This window comes from Pteropus medius, unplaced genomic scaffold (assembly GCF_902729225.1).
Source record: "Pteropus medius unplaced genomic scaffold, Ma_sr-lr_union100, whole genome shotgun sequence".
NCBI classification, from domain to species: Eukaryota; Metazoa; Chordata; class Mammalia; order Chiroptera; family Pteropodidae; genus Pteropus; species Pteropus medius.
Genome location: NW_024355205.1, coordinates 34,095,117 through 34,111,198, shown reverse-complemented (window position 1 = coordinate 34,111,198; position 16,082 = coordinate 34,095,117). Strand labels below are relative to the sequence as shown.

The following is a 16,082-nucleotide window of genomic DNA, read 5'->3' as shown; positions in this document are numbered from 1 at the left end:
ACCCCTTCAACTCTTTTTCCTTTTTAAAATTGAGATGTGTCTACATGCCACCCTGAACAAACTCGATCCCATCTGATCTTGGAAGCTAAGCAGGGTCGAGCCTGGTTAGTCCTTGGATGGGAGACTGCCTAGGAAGACCAGGTGCTGTAGGTGTAAAAAGTAATTTAAAAAAATAAAATAAAATAAGGAATTGTAAGCTGACAAGGTCCTTGCAATCTATGAGGTCAACCGAGGGTTGCCTTGCCTAAAAAAAAAAAAATTGAGATATAATTCATATACCATGAACATCATCTTTTAAAAGTGTACAGTTACAATTCAGTACCACCATCTAATTCCAGAACATTTTCATCGCCCTAAAAAGAAACTGCGTACCCTTCAGCAGTCAGTCTCTCCGTTCCGCCTGTCACCACCACTAATCTACTTCCTAACTCTACAGATTTGTCTGTTTTGGATAGTTCCTAAACATAGGATCATATAATATTTGACCCTTAGTCATTGGCTGCCTTCATTGAGCATGATGTATTTAAGATGCATCTACGTCGTAACATGTGTCAGTACTTCATTCCTTTTCATGGTCGAATGCATTGTGTGGATATACACATTTCATCCATTCGACTGTTGATGAGCGTGTGAGCTGTTACCACTCTGTGGATGTTGCAGATAATTCTGCTGTGAACGTTCGTGTGCAAGTTTTGTGTGTGGACATATGTTTTCAGGTCTCTTAGGGTTCTACCTGGCAGTGGAACTGCCGGGTCATTTGGTAACTCTATGTTTACCTTTTGAGGAACTGCCAAACTCTTTTTCAGAGTCTGCACCATTGTACATTTCTACCAGCGACGCGTTAAGGCTCAGATTTCTCAGCACCCTTGGCAACACTTGCTGTTGTCCATCTTTTTGAGAATAGCCATCCCAGTAGAGGTGAAGTATCTCGTGGTTTTGATTTGTGTTTCCCTAATGGCTAATGATGTTGAGCATCTTTTCAAGTTCTTATAGCCACTTGCATGTTTTCTTTGGAGAACTATCTGTTCAGATCATTTGCCCATTTTTAAATCGGGTATTTGTCTTTATTGTTGAGTCGTAGGAGTTCTTTATATATTGTGGATACAAGTCTTTCAGATACATGATTTGCAAATACTTTCTCCCACTTTGTGGATTATTGCCTTTTCATTTTCTTTAAAGAGTCTCCTGCAGCACAAAAAATTTCGATGATGTTCAATTTATCTATTTCTTCTTTTGTTGCTTTTGTACTTTCGGAGTCCTATCTGAGAAACCATTGTCTGATCCAAGATCTGACGGTATATGCCTATGTTTTCTTTTAAGAGTTTTGTGGGTTTAGCTGTTATATTGAGAATTTGATCTAGATTGAGTTAATTTTTGTATGACGTACGTGGTATGAGGTAGAGGTCCATTTTCATTCTCTGCGTGTAGATAACAGTTTCACCAGCACCTTTTGTTGAAAAGATTATTCTTTCCCCATTGAATTGTCTTGTCAACCTTCTTCAAATTCAATTGTCTGTGAATGTATATGTTTATTTCTATACTCTCAGTTCCGATCCATCAATCTATACGTCTGTGCTTCTGCCAACCAGACCTTGACTTTTGAGGCCGGGTTTCCTGGGCAAGCACATACCTGCTGGGCGGAAGTGGTCTGGCTTGTGGAAACCCCCTTAGTTCTGTGGGTTCAGGACTTCCCCAGCATTTGGCCTGGCAGTTCTTCATTATGTAGTCAGTTCTTCGGTGCTTTTAGGATGATGTTTTATTTATTTTATCCAGCATTTTTTCATTGTTTTCAGCAAGAGTTCTAAAAATCTATCCTACTAATATAAAAAAATAGAGTTCAAAATTATATATCTCTAATTCTGAAATTTGGGGCAGTAGGTCTCTGAGAAGATTAATTTTGGAAAGTAGAGAAATTATTCATGGTGTCTTAAAAAAGGACCACTATATTCATTATTGCTTTTAAAGCCAGACTTGTAATAGCTAATATCATTATTCCTGTTTTACGAATGAGGAAGCTGAGACCTGAGAGGTTCTGAGACTTACCTGAGGACACACAACGACGATGAGTCGACGTTGACCCAGACCCAGGTCCTCAGACTCCAAAGCCAGGCTCTGAATCCCAGGGGGCTCCCCCTTTCTTTGTCCCAGTTTCAAATTCTTCTTATATAAAAACCAAAAGCTCGAAGGACTGAGTTTTGTCTGTCTGCTCTCATTTCCCCTGACCCCTCGTGGTGGGAATGTGAACTGGCACGGGCTCTCTGGAGGGTCCTTGAGAGTTTTTCTCCTGTTTCAGGAATCCGTGGGAAGCATGTTTAAAACTTCTGGGTCCTGGGCTGCAGCTCCAGAGAGTCTGGAGCACTAGACAGAGTAGTGCTCAGGGACCCGAAGCTTTCTCCAGCTCCCGCACAGTGCTGCTGCGGTTGGCCTTGGACCCCACTTTGGGAGAAGCTGGTCTGCATCGTGCATTACTGGATAATGTGGACTTGTTGTTTACTCCTATACATGTTACTAGGGGCAAGTTTATATTTTTCCAGTATCTGGGGAACGATGCTTTCTCCTTTTAATTCCTTGAAAAATCAGTCGAGACTTCAATTGCTTTTAAATGAGAGGATTATATTTAGTGCTGTGTAAGCCCTGTTGTCAGGTAGAAAAGAGAATGTTTAAGCCTTAGCTTTGACTAACGTCAAAAATGCAGGGCTCAGTAATTCATTATATTTGGCTCTAATGTAGTGGTGGGGAGCTGGAGGGAAAAATAAAGTATCTGGTTATTTTAGAGAAGTAAAATCTTAACTTTTTTCTTCCTCCTCTCTCATACACTTTTTCTTAGGTCGTGAAGTGGTCAGACTATTGTTTGCCATTAGCTTGCAGACCTGGGGATCCTTATCAGTTAATTGCCAAAGCGAGCGTGGACAACTTTAGTAAGCTGGGGGTGGCGTTCATGGAAGACAGACTCCAGATGACCAATGGACTGATACCCCAAAAGATCGTCTGTAAGTAACTTTAGAAAATGTTTTCATCATGGGTTATTAAGGACTTTTGAGCACTCCTATTCGTTATAACTTAAGGGCAATGCTTATTTTCAGTTCAATTCAGTCAACAGGTTGGTTTTAACCATAACTATAAAATTCATACATGCGTTTTGTTGTTGTTGTTTTTAGGTGCTTATCCCTGAGTATATCGTTAGTGCTTTTAAAGTTCTTAAACAAGGGTTTCCTATAATTGCATTGTCTGTGAGGTAGCATGCAAATCAGAACCCATATAATATTTATTTCTCCCAATCTGATATAGTATAACTAGTTTCTAGACCAGGGTTTGAGTGAATGGAAAGCTTAGCCGGTGTTACTAGGAAGTTCTAAATCTAACAGTTTTTTACTCGAAATATACATACCACGATATTTTGGGACACATATTTTTTTTTAGGAATCACGCAAAATGTCCTTTCTGAATTAGGCTTCAAAGCAGGCTTTCTATATCCGTGGAAGTCTTCTTTTGTATCTTGAGCAAATAAGTGTCGCTTACCAGCTCTGGAAATCTGTGTAAATCACTTAATTTCCCCATTTGCCATGTGCATGTGCCCGGTACCATGCCACATGTGTAGCAGCTGCTCAGTAAATACGTTTCGAATCGGTGATTGTAAACTTACATTCCAGTCCTGAGACAAGATACCGGAAGGACCTTCTCCCAGGTTGATGCTGTCATGTCCCACTAGTGACTTTTTCCTGGAGAGCACTTAGACGGACTCGCTATGCATGTCTTTTTTGTTTCTTAGTTTCATTATCACATAGGAGATTGACATCCAAGAAACTGAACCTACAAGTAAGTAGGCAGAATTACCTTTCTGAATCTCTCTTTCTTCACCAGTCGATTAGGGTATCTGAGGTTTCTCCAGTTTTTATGGGAAAGATGTTGCAGAGACTTGAGATTCCACTCGGGATCATCAGGGGCCCCCTCCTAGCGGGCGGGAGCAGTTACGTGGTTTGAACTGAGCTGCGTGACAAACGAGAATCACTAATTGAGTGTCTTTTCCGCTCCTGCTTTAGCGGTGCACCTGCAGGACTCGGCTCTGAAGGAACTTAAGGACCAGGCCACAGACAAGCCGGCCCTGATCCTGCAGCTGAGCCCCGAAGCTTCTTTTGAGGGTAAGCCTGAGCCGGACATTATGGAGCACGCTGGCGAAGAAGACCCCACGGTTCTCGGTGCGGAGCCCACCCAGGGAAAAGGCGGTGCCTCCGGGAGCGAGTCTGCTGCGGGGCACGACAGAGAGCTGGGTTCTGTCGAGCTCTGTCACCTCCATCTGTCTAGTTGCCATGAGTGTTTGGAGCTTGAGAACAGCACTATCGAATCCGTCAAGTTTGCATCTGCAGAGAACATTCCAGATCTTCCCTATGATCACAGCAGCAGTTTGGAGGGTGTTGCTGATGCCACTTGCCCAGAGAGAGAAGGGAGGAGAGTCAACACCATGCGAAAGGCACCCAACATCCTCATCTATGTGGGCTCCGACTCCCAGGAAGCCCTGGGCAGGTTCCAGCAGGTTCGGTCTGTTCTGGCCGACTGCGTGGACACTGATAGCTACACGCTCTACCAGCTGCCGGGGGAGAGTGCACGCAGAGACCCCTGGTCAGACAACTGTCTGTTGTTGGTCATCGCCAGCAAGGAGTCTGTTCCCGAAGACCTGCATCAGAAGTTCATGGCCTATCTTTCTCAGGGAGGGAAGGTGTTGGGCCTGTCTTCGCCCTTCACGTTTGCTGGCTTCCACATGAGAAGCAAGGACGCACTGCGGGACACCGTCCAGAACTTGGTTTTCTCCAGGGCTGACCAGAGCCAGGTGAAGCTCAGCATCCTGAGCAGTGGCTGCGTCTACGACGAGGGCCCCGGGGAGCGGCTCAGCATGGACAAGCTCCAGGGCTGCCTGGAAAATGAGGACAAGGACAGGCTGATTGTGCAAGTGCCTTTTGGAACATGTGGAGGAGAAGCTGTTCTTTGCCAGGTACGGAGGTGATGTCCACGTAATGCTCTGAGGTCTCTTTGATGGGGAATATGCCCTTGACATTGAAGGGATTGAGAATCTGCACTGTGTTTGACCTTTGGCTGGGAGTTATTGACGATGGTGAGTAGTTGGTTTAGATCAGGGCCTTCCTGTCACATGAATGTCCTGGCTAACCAGAATACTGGTGACGGAGGAACGGGGCAGAAGATGGCTGGTTAACCAAGGATTAGTCAGAAAATTCTTTCTCATTTTGATCTGTACTGGTATTAATCTTTCTAAAATGCCTTAGTCCACTCTCTTGACTCAAAGCACACTCTGGTTAACATAATCGAACCTTTACTTAACGTAGGTATTTGAACAGACGTTAGTAACTGTCACATTAAAGTTTTAGAGTTGATGTTGGGGTTTTCACGGATGCTTCCCAACTGGGGGGGCAGTGAGCGCTGAAAACAGCATCAAATCCTCAGTTCCATTCTTATGATTTGTCACTCTTAATATCTAAGTGCTGAGAAAAAAATTAGAAAAAGAGAATGTTGAAGCGATTTAGATTTCCGGTGTATTAATGCGCAGGTAGGAAGCAATCGGCGGGGGGGGCGAGAGGGAAAGGCCGCTTACTTCCTTCCCATCCTTGGGTCCTTGAGCTCCTCTGCCAGAAGTTTTTCCTACCCTTTCCTTTGAGCTTTTTGCTTGTTTAAAGAAACGGTAGCAGAAGAGACTATTTCAGAATTCCTGATCGTTTACTGCAAATTTTTCAATGCCTTCGAGGAAAAGTCGTTAGATGAATACTCATCCTTAAGGATTTGATGATCTAATGAGATGAGTAAAGAGACGTAGATTTTTGGCCCTGAGTAGTTCTCAGGGTGTCACAGATTTTATTATAGGAATCGCTGTTTTGAGTTAGAGTTTCCTTTTTTTTTTTGTCGTTTGTTTTCATTTTCTATGCTGTGTGTCTTAGGTTTTCTAACCAAACATTCTTCAAGGGTTTAGGTTTTTTCCTTTTCCATTTTCCCACTCATTTATTCTTAAGATAATACTCAGCCAAAGATGCAAAGAATTAAGAAATCTGGACATTAGGACAGATGAACACGAGCCGCACAGTCAGGTTTTCTATGGGCCGCAAACCACGTGAATTCGTTTTTGGAGGCCTAATAAATGTTCCTCTTACTTATTTTCTTTCTGCAAATACAGTAACTATAGTAACTACGCATTCTCAGAAAATCCACTTAAAAACCCAACTTCCTCGGGCCGTATTTCAGTTTCAAATAGTGAATTTTACCACCCCAGTGTACAGACTTGTACTAGAAAATCGATTTGGCACTGTTGCGATCCGTTTCTCTGAGTCGCTAGCAAATCTGCTTGCTGCACCATTTAAATTGACCCCATTACTGTCATAAAATTTGATACTGCATGCATTACTCTAGAAAAAAAGGCAATATGATGCAGCTTCAAAAATCAGATTCAGAGGATTAGAAAGTCATTTTTGATTTTAAATGACTTCCAGTCTCAGTGACAGGGTCACTGTTTTCTCCTCGGGCCTGTGTCACTACGATACCTCGCTGCCGAGCTCAACCAATAAATAATACCACAGGCTGGTTAGTTTCCTCTTTCCCTGTTCAATTTCATAGCCTTCATCTTTGTAATAAATCGAGTAATGATGTAACCCAGTAAGAGGAGGCACAGTACTTCAAGGGCAAACCACAGCTGCACGGTAGGTGGTGGCCTCGCAGCCTGCGCAGTGATGCTTTTGACATCCATCATCATAAAGGAAAAGGAAGTTTTACAGTACTTGCTGTACTGATCAGGTTTGCAGGGAAAATTTAAGGCTGCGGATTAATGCTGACGTTGGATTATCACTGGGCCGGAAGTTTGCCATGAGCTTGTCCAAATAAAATCGCAATAATGGATTAAATTTTTTTTTACTTTTTAAGTATTGGCTGTGAGTTTTATCTAAACTTGAAAAAATTTTTTTTCAATTCTAGTTGACATACAATATTAGTTTCGGGTTTACAACATAGTGATTAGACATTTATATAACTTACGAAGCGATTGCCCTGATAAGTCTAGCCCTCATCTGATACCCTACAAAAAAAGAATTTTTAAAATTTAACTTAGCACATGGCAGAAGTGGTTCTGCTTTCATAGTAGAGCTTCTTGGCCACGGCACTGTCGACATTCTGGGCCAAATCCTTCTTTGCTGTGGGGTCGTCCTGTGCCTTGTGGGGTGTTGGCAGCACTACTCACTAGATTCCAGGAGCACCCCCTTCTTCTGTTGCCCTTTTGGTGACTGGGGACATTTTTAGCTCTGGCTTTTGGTCTGTTCAAAAAGCCTTCATTTTAGAAGAAGCCAAGTTACGGCCGTGGGCCCATCGCTATGGTCACAGGATTCCGGCCAGAGCACCAGGAGTGCGGATCCCACGTGAACGTGCCCTGTCATGCAGAGCCAGAGGTGCCTCTTCTCGCCTCATCCTGCAGCCCACAGACGCCACAGACACGCCTCGCACGGCGTCGGTGGGTGGCTGTCCTCCTGCCCCGCCTGGAATGCTGGGGGCCTGCGCGTAGGCCCAGCCCTCCTTTTCCTCCTCGGCACCTCACACGTGACAGCGAGTTCAGCACACCTCACTGTGCGTGCTGCGTGGATCTGTGTGTTCACTCAGCCCGGGGAGGACGTGTGCCATTTAGTCAGGCTTGTCCCCTCTCCCTGGGGCCCAAGTGGGGGTGGAGCCTCGCTCATGTTATTTCTGCCACCCGTAAGGGGTAATCTCCAGGATAGCCACATGCTCAAGTTAAATGCCCCGCTGCTGTGCTGACTGTCCACAGCTGCCCTGGCTTTGCCCACTGGGGAGGAGAAGACATATGTAGGGTGAGAACGCACGGTAGGGGAGAGACTCAGGACTCACGTTCCTGAAAAGAATTCCCTCTTCTGCCTGCTCCTTCCTCCAGGACACTCACCTGCTGCTGTGGCTGATGGGGGCAGTCACATGTGAGGCAGGGACCCGCTGTCGCGTGGAGCCGTGTTGGACACTGCTCCGCCAACCTCGTCAGATTGGCCTCCACTGTCAACCATGGGACCATTTGGACAGTATTTTTGGCTTGGTTAAGGCTTCGGTGGGAATTGAGAGATTCCCAAAAGCTGGTACCTGGCTTTGCATTTTCATAAACCCACAGCTGTCCCCTTGCAAAAGCAAGACAAAGCAAGCAAGCGCGCTCAGGTTGCTTTCCTGAGTTCTCAGTATTCTGGCCCCTCCAGGCTCTAATGCTTAGTTAAAACCTGATCTTGAGAGCTAGGGGTTCTGGTGTTTTCCTCCATACCAAGGCATAGACCTTTCATTGGTAGGTGTGGCTGTTTTTATTTTCACTGGATGACGAAGCCCGAACTAAAATACATGAAGTTCTTAATCTTAAAATTCATTCAGGTGAAGGAAGGAGGTGGAGTGGGCCTTCCTGGAGTCCCCCCAAACCCACTCATCTATTTCAGTAGTCCCCAGCCTTTTTGGCGCCAGGGACTGGTGCTCTTGTGAGAATCTAGTTCCTGATGATCCGAGGCGGAGCTGAGGCGGCGATGCCAGCGCTGGGGAGCGGCTGCAGATACAGATGAAGCTTTGTTCCTTCACCCGCCACTCACCTCCTGCTGTGGGGCCCAGTTCCTAACAGGCCATGGACCGGTACCGGTCCGCAGCCTGAGTATTGGGGACCCCTGATCTATTTGAATTCCTGAAAACTCTCTTAAAATGGGGAACAAGGCTGCTCCTCACGACTCACAGGCAGAGTGGAGCTTCAGGCCTGGCCTGTGGCGTCTCCCTGAGTTCAGCGATAACTTTAGTTGGCTTCTCAGCACGGCTGTGTTTCTATGTGTTTTTTTTTTTTTTTTTTCCGGTCTTATCACCAAGTGACGTGACTTGTCCAAGATCCCGGGACTGGTTAGCGGTACGAGCTGAGACCTGGAAGGTCTGTCCAGGTCGCTTCCGCCACAGCCTCTCCCGGCAGTCGTGACTTTAACAGGCTCTTTCGAATCCTTTTATTGCTTGGCATTACTTTCCAAATATTCAGGTTCAAAGGTTACATCCTGTGGATAATTAGAAGGATTCTGGTTCAAGTTTTTGGAAACACTGGTAAAGACACTGTTTTTCTTAACGTCCCTAAGTGCCCCCGGTTTACAAAGTGGTGTCTTTTTTTCTGTCTAGGTGCACTTAGAACTACCTCCCAGCTCTTCAGTCGTGCAGAGCCGAGAAGATTTCGATCTGCTCAAATCCAGCAACATGAGAAGATACGAAGTCCTCAGGGACATCCTGACCGCCCTTGGCCTGAGCTGTGACATGAAACAGGTTCCTGCCTTAACGCCCCTTCACTTGCTGTGGGCAGCGGAGGTGAGCGTGTGCGCTCGGCCAGGGAGGGAGCGTCTCGGGGGCCCGTCCTCGGCACGGTCACTCTTTTCCTCCGTCGTCCGTCGCAGTGGGTTTCGACTTTGCTTTCTCTTTCTGTTTTGACTTCTGGACAATCTTAAAGACGGCCAAGGATAACTCATGTTTTCGGTGTTTGCTTGAAGGGAGGCAGGGAAGACTGCTGGAGTTTCGAAGGCGTTAAGTCTGCGTGCTGGCTCTGCCCGCTTCAGGGGGACCAGCGTCACCGTTCTGTGTGTCAGAGTGTGTTCGGAAACCACGGCGTGTGTATTTGGGAATGAAAACCTTCGTTTTGAATTGGGCCCGGCTCCGGGAACCTTTGCAAGGGAAAATCACAAGTTTTGTTTCGTTTGCGCTGACGCCTGCCATCTTGTGGTCAAAGGGGCTCGGATTTCAGACCCATTTTTAGTTGTGTCTAGCAGGAAAATGGCCACGGAGGTGGGAATGTATGCAGGCATTTTCCTGCTGTTGTGTCTGCATCTGACGCCTGTGGTCCATACTTGGTTTGGGCAGGTTGCCAGATTCTCCACATGTGTCTTCTCGTTATCTCTTTGCTTTGTCAAGGTGTCAATTTCTTATTAATTGTGGCAACTGATTTTGTGGGTTTATTACTGTTGTCGCCTCTAAATAGGGAAATTGGTGAGTTTAGTGACACAACTGTGAGGATTCAGCAAATACCTAGTAGTCCAGGTGATTCTAAACACCAAACTTACCTGCTTTCCCTCGAAGAGAACACAGTAAACCTCTTCCCCAACATTTTTACAGGAGGCGGGACTCTCCTTTGGGTTATTCTCTGTCCCATGGCAAACTCACTGTGCAGAGCAGTGAGCCAGCCCTCTGGGTAGGCTGTGCTCACTTGAGGAAGACACATTAAAAATCCGGAGCATTTAGGATTAAGATATTTCATAGGATGATTTGAGGACTAGATGAAATAATATACGTGAAAGTTCTTTGTAAATTGTATTGTTTAACAGATAGATAGTACAGTTATTAATATTAGATCGTTGGGAAGATGAACAAGTTACAGGTGTCTGATGTTTCTAACAAGCACGACAGGTAATGTTTTTAATTTTAAAAATTGATACTAAAGCAGTGGATGCTTTTTTCCATTTAAGAAACATTCTTTTGCTGCATTTTCATTCCACGGTGTTTAGCCAGTTGGCACGCTTTTTAATGGGTGCTTTTTAGAATAAATGGTATGACTTTTGTTTGCACCTTCATCTCAGGAAATCAAAGCTCCACATCCTTTATGTGCTTCATATGTTTAGTTAAATAGAAGGAGAAGCATCACCTCTGTCTGGTGACTTATAAAAAAAGTATCAGAATAAAACTGGTCCTCGGAGCTTCAACTCTTATTGGTGACCCACCTCCAGACCTCCCGCCACAGAAGGATGCGGCAGAGGCATGTAGGTAAGGGTTATTTGTCTCCGGCGGAGATGTGACTGTCACTGTCATAGACCTTCTCTCTCCCTCCTTTCCTGAGCTGGGAGGGCTAAGGCTGGACACGTGAGGAGGTGCCTACCTGCTCCATGGTCAAGGAGCGAGATAGACCCAGGCTTGCCCTTGATCATGCTCCTTGACCTTTCCTGTAGTTCTGACCATGCTGGTCTTGGGACTTGCACCTCATGACTCACATGTGGCAGCGGGGAAGAGAGGGTGACCCCACACTCCTGTGAGCAGAAGTTTGGAACTCTAGTCTCTTCCCGTGTCTCCTTTAGGGTGGGCGTAACCTGAAATACCTAAGGCTTTGCATTGTGTGTCTGCTGATGTAAAAATATGCAGTCGATGCTTCATATTTTTGTTCTTCGGGTTCTTTAAACTGCCTGGGGCGGGAGATACATTTCTCCCAGTTGATTGTTAACCCCTATTCACAAGCCATGGGAATGAAATGCTCGAAAAGATGAAAGCAAATATTTGTTCTGTATACACATGCACAGCTATTCCACAGAGACTCCAAGCCTGCCAAGCCTCTTATTCCATAGTAACTTTGGAAAAGAGGAATTTTCAGCAACATTCTCTTTTTGGGTCCTTCGTCTGGTCTGGCTGATCTTGGACATCGCTGTCGTGGACTGCTTTTTCCTCCCAACTGCTCCTCTCTGAATGGTTTCATTTTGGGAGCCCAGGGAACTGAGTGAGTGAGTGTCGTGTATATCCCCATTTCTTCATGTTTATTTCCTCCTCTTAGAACACCTCAACTCTGCTCTAGAAGGAAATGTAAGAATTTAGGGTTTTAGAATTTGTTTTCCTGGAGTACACGGTCTCTAAAGGATTGTCATGCAAATGATGTGAAGCAGCCCCTCAGCACGTGGGATGGGCTTTCTGCAGGCCGCTGGGTGGCTCCTCCCGCGCTTCTCCCGGAATGCTTCTAGTCACTGTGCTGGCGGGTCAGTACTCATAGATATGGATGATAGATTGGGACGAGAGTCCTTCCCATTGGCTTTTCTTTCCTGCAGCCTTCTCATCGATCCGCATGGAATTAAGTTACACGGAGAGGATTCGACATCGTAGCACCTGTTATGTCGTACACGGTCCGCCCTTAGATTCCTCACCTGCCTTATATAGACGCCCGCCCTGGCTCTCCGCTTCCTGCTGCTTCCTGTGAAAATCCCTGTGCTGTTGAGAATCAGAAGATCTCCCACCACATGGTGTCGCTGCTGAGCTGGGCTGACCCGGGGAGCAGACACCCTGAACTATGAGGGAGTTCAGAGGTTTTTTACCTCTCGACAACAGTTTCACATAGTATAATTTAGTAGTTTTCCATGATATTGGTGGCACTTTCTTTCGGGTCTGTAGAGATTATATCAGTGTCACAGTTAATAATAGTCACCTTTCATTAAACATTTACTGTGTCCTAGGTACTATTACAGGATGGAATATGAAAGAACAAAACATACACGCTAGTTATCTAAATACTTTTACTGCCTACCAGCTGTGTTTATACAGTTTGGTGCTTAGACACTCGCTCTTTATGGCAAATAGCACAGAGGATTTATGAGGTACCTATGTGCTCCCATATTACTGCGATATGAATGAAAAAGAATAGCCTGGCGATCCAAGTAGAAAAAACAACCAAAGTGCCTTCGACCCTTGGCATCTGCTAGGGGTGTGTTCTGAGACCTTCGCCAACACCCAAACACCACAGTTGCATGTGATTTCTGCTATAAAACCCAGTCACGTGTGACTTCATGGTGTCCCTGTGCATGACATGACGAGGAAACAAGGCTCTGCCGAGGTGCAAACTCTTGGTGGCCGAGCTGGACTTCTTCTCTGACCTGAGTCTGCCCTCCCAGGGGCGGGATTGAAATTTCGGGCCTCAGCAAAGTTATGATACGTCAAAGTAAACCAATAAAGCACGTGAGCACATGTGTACCACACTTACAGGTCCATGGGAAAAAGGCTGGAAGGAAATAATACAGTATGTATAGGGTATATCTTTTGGGTGGTGGGCTAAAGGGTGATTTTAATTAGCTTTTAAAACTTTCTTTGTTTTCCAAATTTTCTGTAATGTTCTTATGTTATTTTCATAACAAGCAAAACAAAACCAGTTATTAAAAATTAAAAAACAAATTACTCTGAGTCGGTAGACTTTGAAGTCACTCCATAAATGGTTAAAACTTGAATAAGAGGCGAGGAGTCTCAGAGATACTGGTGTTTTATCTAATGTCTGACCTCTACGTTAATTATTTAAAAAGCATTAGTTTCGTTAGGAGGTGGCTTTACGCTGGCGAGCAGCAAGTTGCGGTTCCAACCGTTGGGTCTGACTGTGGCTCTCACGTCTCGGGGTCTTCACTGTCCCTTCGCTCCCGTGGGTGGGAGGTACTGCCATCTCCTCATGGGAGCACCGCCGTCCCCGCTTGGATGTAGCAGTTTCTCGGCGGAACCCCCTGAGCTGTTTCTCAGAGAGGCCCACCACGTACACGCCGACATCACACGGTGAGGCCTTTCAAGTAGATCACTTCCTTCCTGGAGGTGAGGGTAGAGTGAGAGACTCACGAGCTACACCCTGGACCTCAGGGTTCTCTGGCGTGAGATTATGGGGTGGCCACTGCCCCAGCCCCCTGCCGTGGTGGTGACGGGAAGTTAGCAGGAATACACCTTCGCTGTGGGGGATGTTAAGTGCGTTTGTGAGCGACACCGATTTTATAGAAAAAACAATTCTTCGCAGAACCCAGTTGGGAAACTCACCCTCTTGAGTCCTTTTCTGGGCCCCGTTTCCGTTTTTATCTGTGCCAGGGAAGTGGCAGGGAGGAAGGGGGCATGCAGTGGCATCATAAGGGGTCTGCACTGGGAGAAGCAGCTGGGCACGTGGAGAGGCCATATAGGAGCCCGGATGCAGGACAGAGCCTCAGCCTCTGTCCACACCCCCAGAGCCTCCAGCCGGTCCCCTTCAGTCCCTCAGCTCAGCCGCAGGAGGAGGAAGAGGTTGGGACTGGGCATAACCCGCTCAACCTGCACCCTTACCCTGGGACACCCCCGCTCCCATCTCGGGGAGCACTAGGTTCTTTCCGAAACTACAAAGTGGGGACTCTCTTGAGCATCCGTGCGGCGGGTAGCTAACGACGTGGAGGCGACCTCAGAGAGAAGCCGGCAGGATGCTGGCTGCTGTCCTGCGGGAGGGTACGTCCTTGGGGTCAAGGTGCAACTATAACAAGAGGTGACAACTGGGTTTGTAAAGCAACTGGTCCCAAATCACCTCGTCGTGTGTGTGTGTAACTGTGGTAGCGTGGGGTGGATTATATATCCTTAAAGGCAAAAACGAGTGTAGCATTTCATTTGATTCAATGCCAAATTATTTGCCATGAACCACCCCCAAAAAAAACAGACATTGTTGGTAACGATGGTTTTGATATTTGTAAACAAATCAGAAAACTCCTGTACTGTCTCTCCCAGCCAGGGAATTACGTTTTTGATGTCGGTCACTTTATGAAGAAACAGCGTAAATTGTACCATGTGGTTATTTCTCCTCTCACTAACCATTTAGCAGACATGGTGTGCCTGCTAAGTGTGAGACTTTGCTGTGGAAGTTTCTGGAAAGCAAGAGATCATTTCTCAGTTTATGGCGTGCTTTATAGTTAACCAAGTGCCTTCACGGGTGGCCTTGAGGGGCTGGGGAGGCAGGAGAGGTCCTTACTTACCCCTCAGAACAGCAGACTGGGCTGTGGAGCAGTGAAGAGTCTCCTGTATTTTTCTGAGTTAATTAGAATTCTCCAATTAAAAAAAACAAAACAAAACACCTTTGCTTTCCATTTTTTTTTTTTTTTTCATAGATATGATACAGAATGCTCCCTCCCTTCCACCTTTAATCCCAGTTCTGAATCTTGAATGTACAGTGAGAGATGCTTGGAGGGAAATGTCTAGGCTTACTCTGAAATACAGCTTAAAAAAGCCAATTTTTAGAGATCCAAATTAGAGAAAAGCTCAGAGTTCCAGGTGTGCCCTGAATAGCTTTTGACATGTGGCTGACGTGGTGTCGTGGCTGAGTTTTTACAATACAGCACCAGCTAAGCAGCAGCTGGCAGATTAAAGCAAACGTTTAAAAGCTTTTATAGCTACGAATGTTTTTGAGGGTCTTTCATATACCTCTTTCTTTCCTTTCTTTTTTCCTTCAGCTAAACTGGAAATTTTTTGTTCATTTTAACTGACTTCCTGTTATCAAATATCATACCTACGGCGAGAGTGAGATGATGAGTTTTGACGTTGAAATGCAAAAGAAATAACACTTGGGGTATTTTCCTTAGCTGCCTTTATTTATCGATTTATTTTGGGTTGGGGAGAGGCTTTTCGGCTACTGTATGTACTGTAGTCTCGTTCGAATCTTGTTTCCACAGGAATGGTTCAAAGCAGCTCCTTTGGAGTAAATACTTCTGGGCTGACGTCAAGGCAGAGACTGATAACACGTGCAGGGAAAGCACACCTTTGGTTGGTTTCCACTTCTGATTGGCGGTGTTACGGTTGGAGTCTTTGCTGCGTTGCCGCTCTCGCTGGCTGGCCTGGGGAAGGGGAAGCGGGTCTCTGAGTGACAGGGACATCTTTCCCAGTGGTTCCTTCTGGAGAGAGCAGCCTGTCTAGGAAGGACGGTTTTATTTCCTCGGACTATTTACATCCACTGCTTATGCAGGCACAGATTTGGGCATTGGAAGCAGATCCATTTGGAATAAAAAATGCCCCGAGACCAAATGTTTTTTGTCTTCTGCATCAGCTCACTAATAGCTGCCATGTGTGAGTGGGTACGGATTATGGCGTTAGCTCCTGGGGAAGTTGATTGAAGCTGTCTGGGAATCTCGCAACTTTCTGAAGAGCAGATTTTTGTCTCCTACGTCGAAAAGACATCCCAGGGAGGAAGCCCACACTGGTGCCGGGGTAGAGGGATGATCAAAGGGCCTGCACCTTGTGCTCAGGTGCAGAGCTGAGCGGGACTGAGGCGGGCAGGGCGGCCAGGTGCCCGTGATAGCAGCAGAGTCGTCGGAGCGTGGTGGTTCCCTCTCCTGATGGCGGAGCTGCCGCGTCGGCTCAGGCGTGCTGGCCTCTGAGACCTGGACACCGTTGACAGCTGTTACCCTTCAGTTTTCGGGGATGTGCATTACCGTTGCGGGGTACATTGTGTTTCCATTCACGCTGATAATTTGAGAATGCCGCTCTGATAATTGCGCTGTCTTTACAAAACATTTACCGTGTTTTGGGTTTTAAGACTGACAGGC

At 46.1% G+C, this 16,082-nt stretch overlaps 1 protein-coding gene across 10 annotated transcripts in view; it reads left to right on the top strand.

The window, feature by feature from the left end:
• HLCS (holocarboxylase synthetase) overlaps positions 1-16,082 on the top strand; it is a 179,753-nt gene that overhangs the window by 23,883 nt on the left and 139,788 nt on the right. For all 10 annotated transcript variants that reach the window (XM_039857492.1, XM_039857493.1, XM_039857499.1 and 7 more), the window contains 3 exons: positions 2,828-2,990; positions 4,041-4,987; positions 9,169-9,351. In XM_039857492.1, the coding sequence (XP_039713426.1) occupies positions 2,828-2,990; positions 4,041-4,987; positions 9,169-9,351 (1,293 nt within the window). The remainder of the gene's footprint in view (positions 1-2,827; positions 2,991-4,040; positions 4,988-9,168; positions 9,352-16,082) is intronic.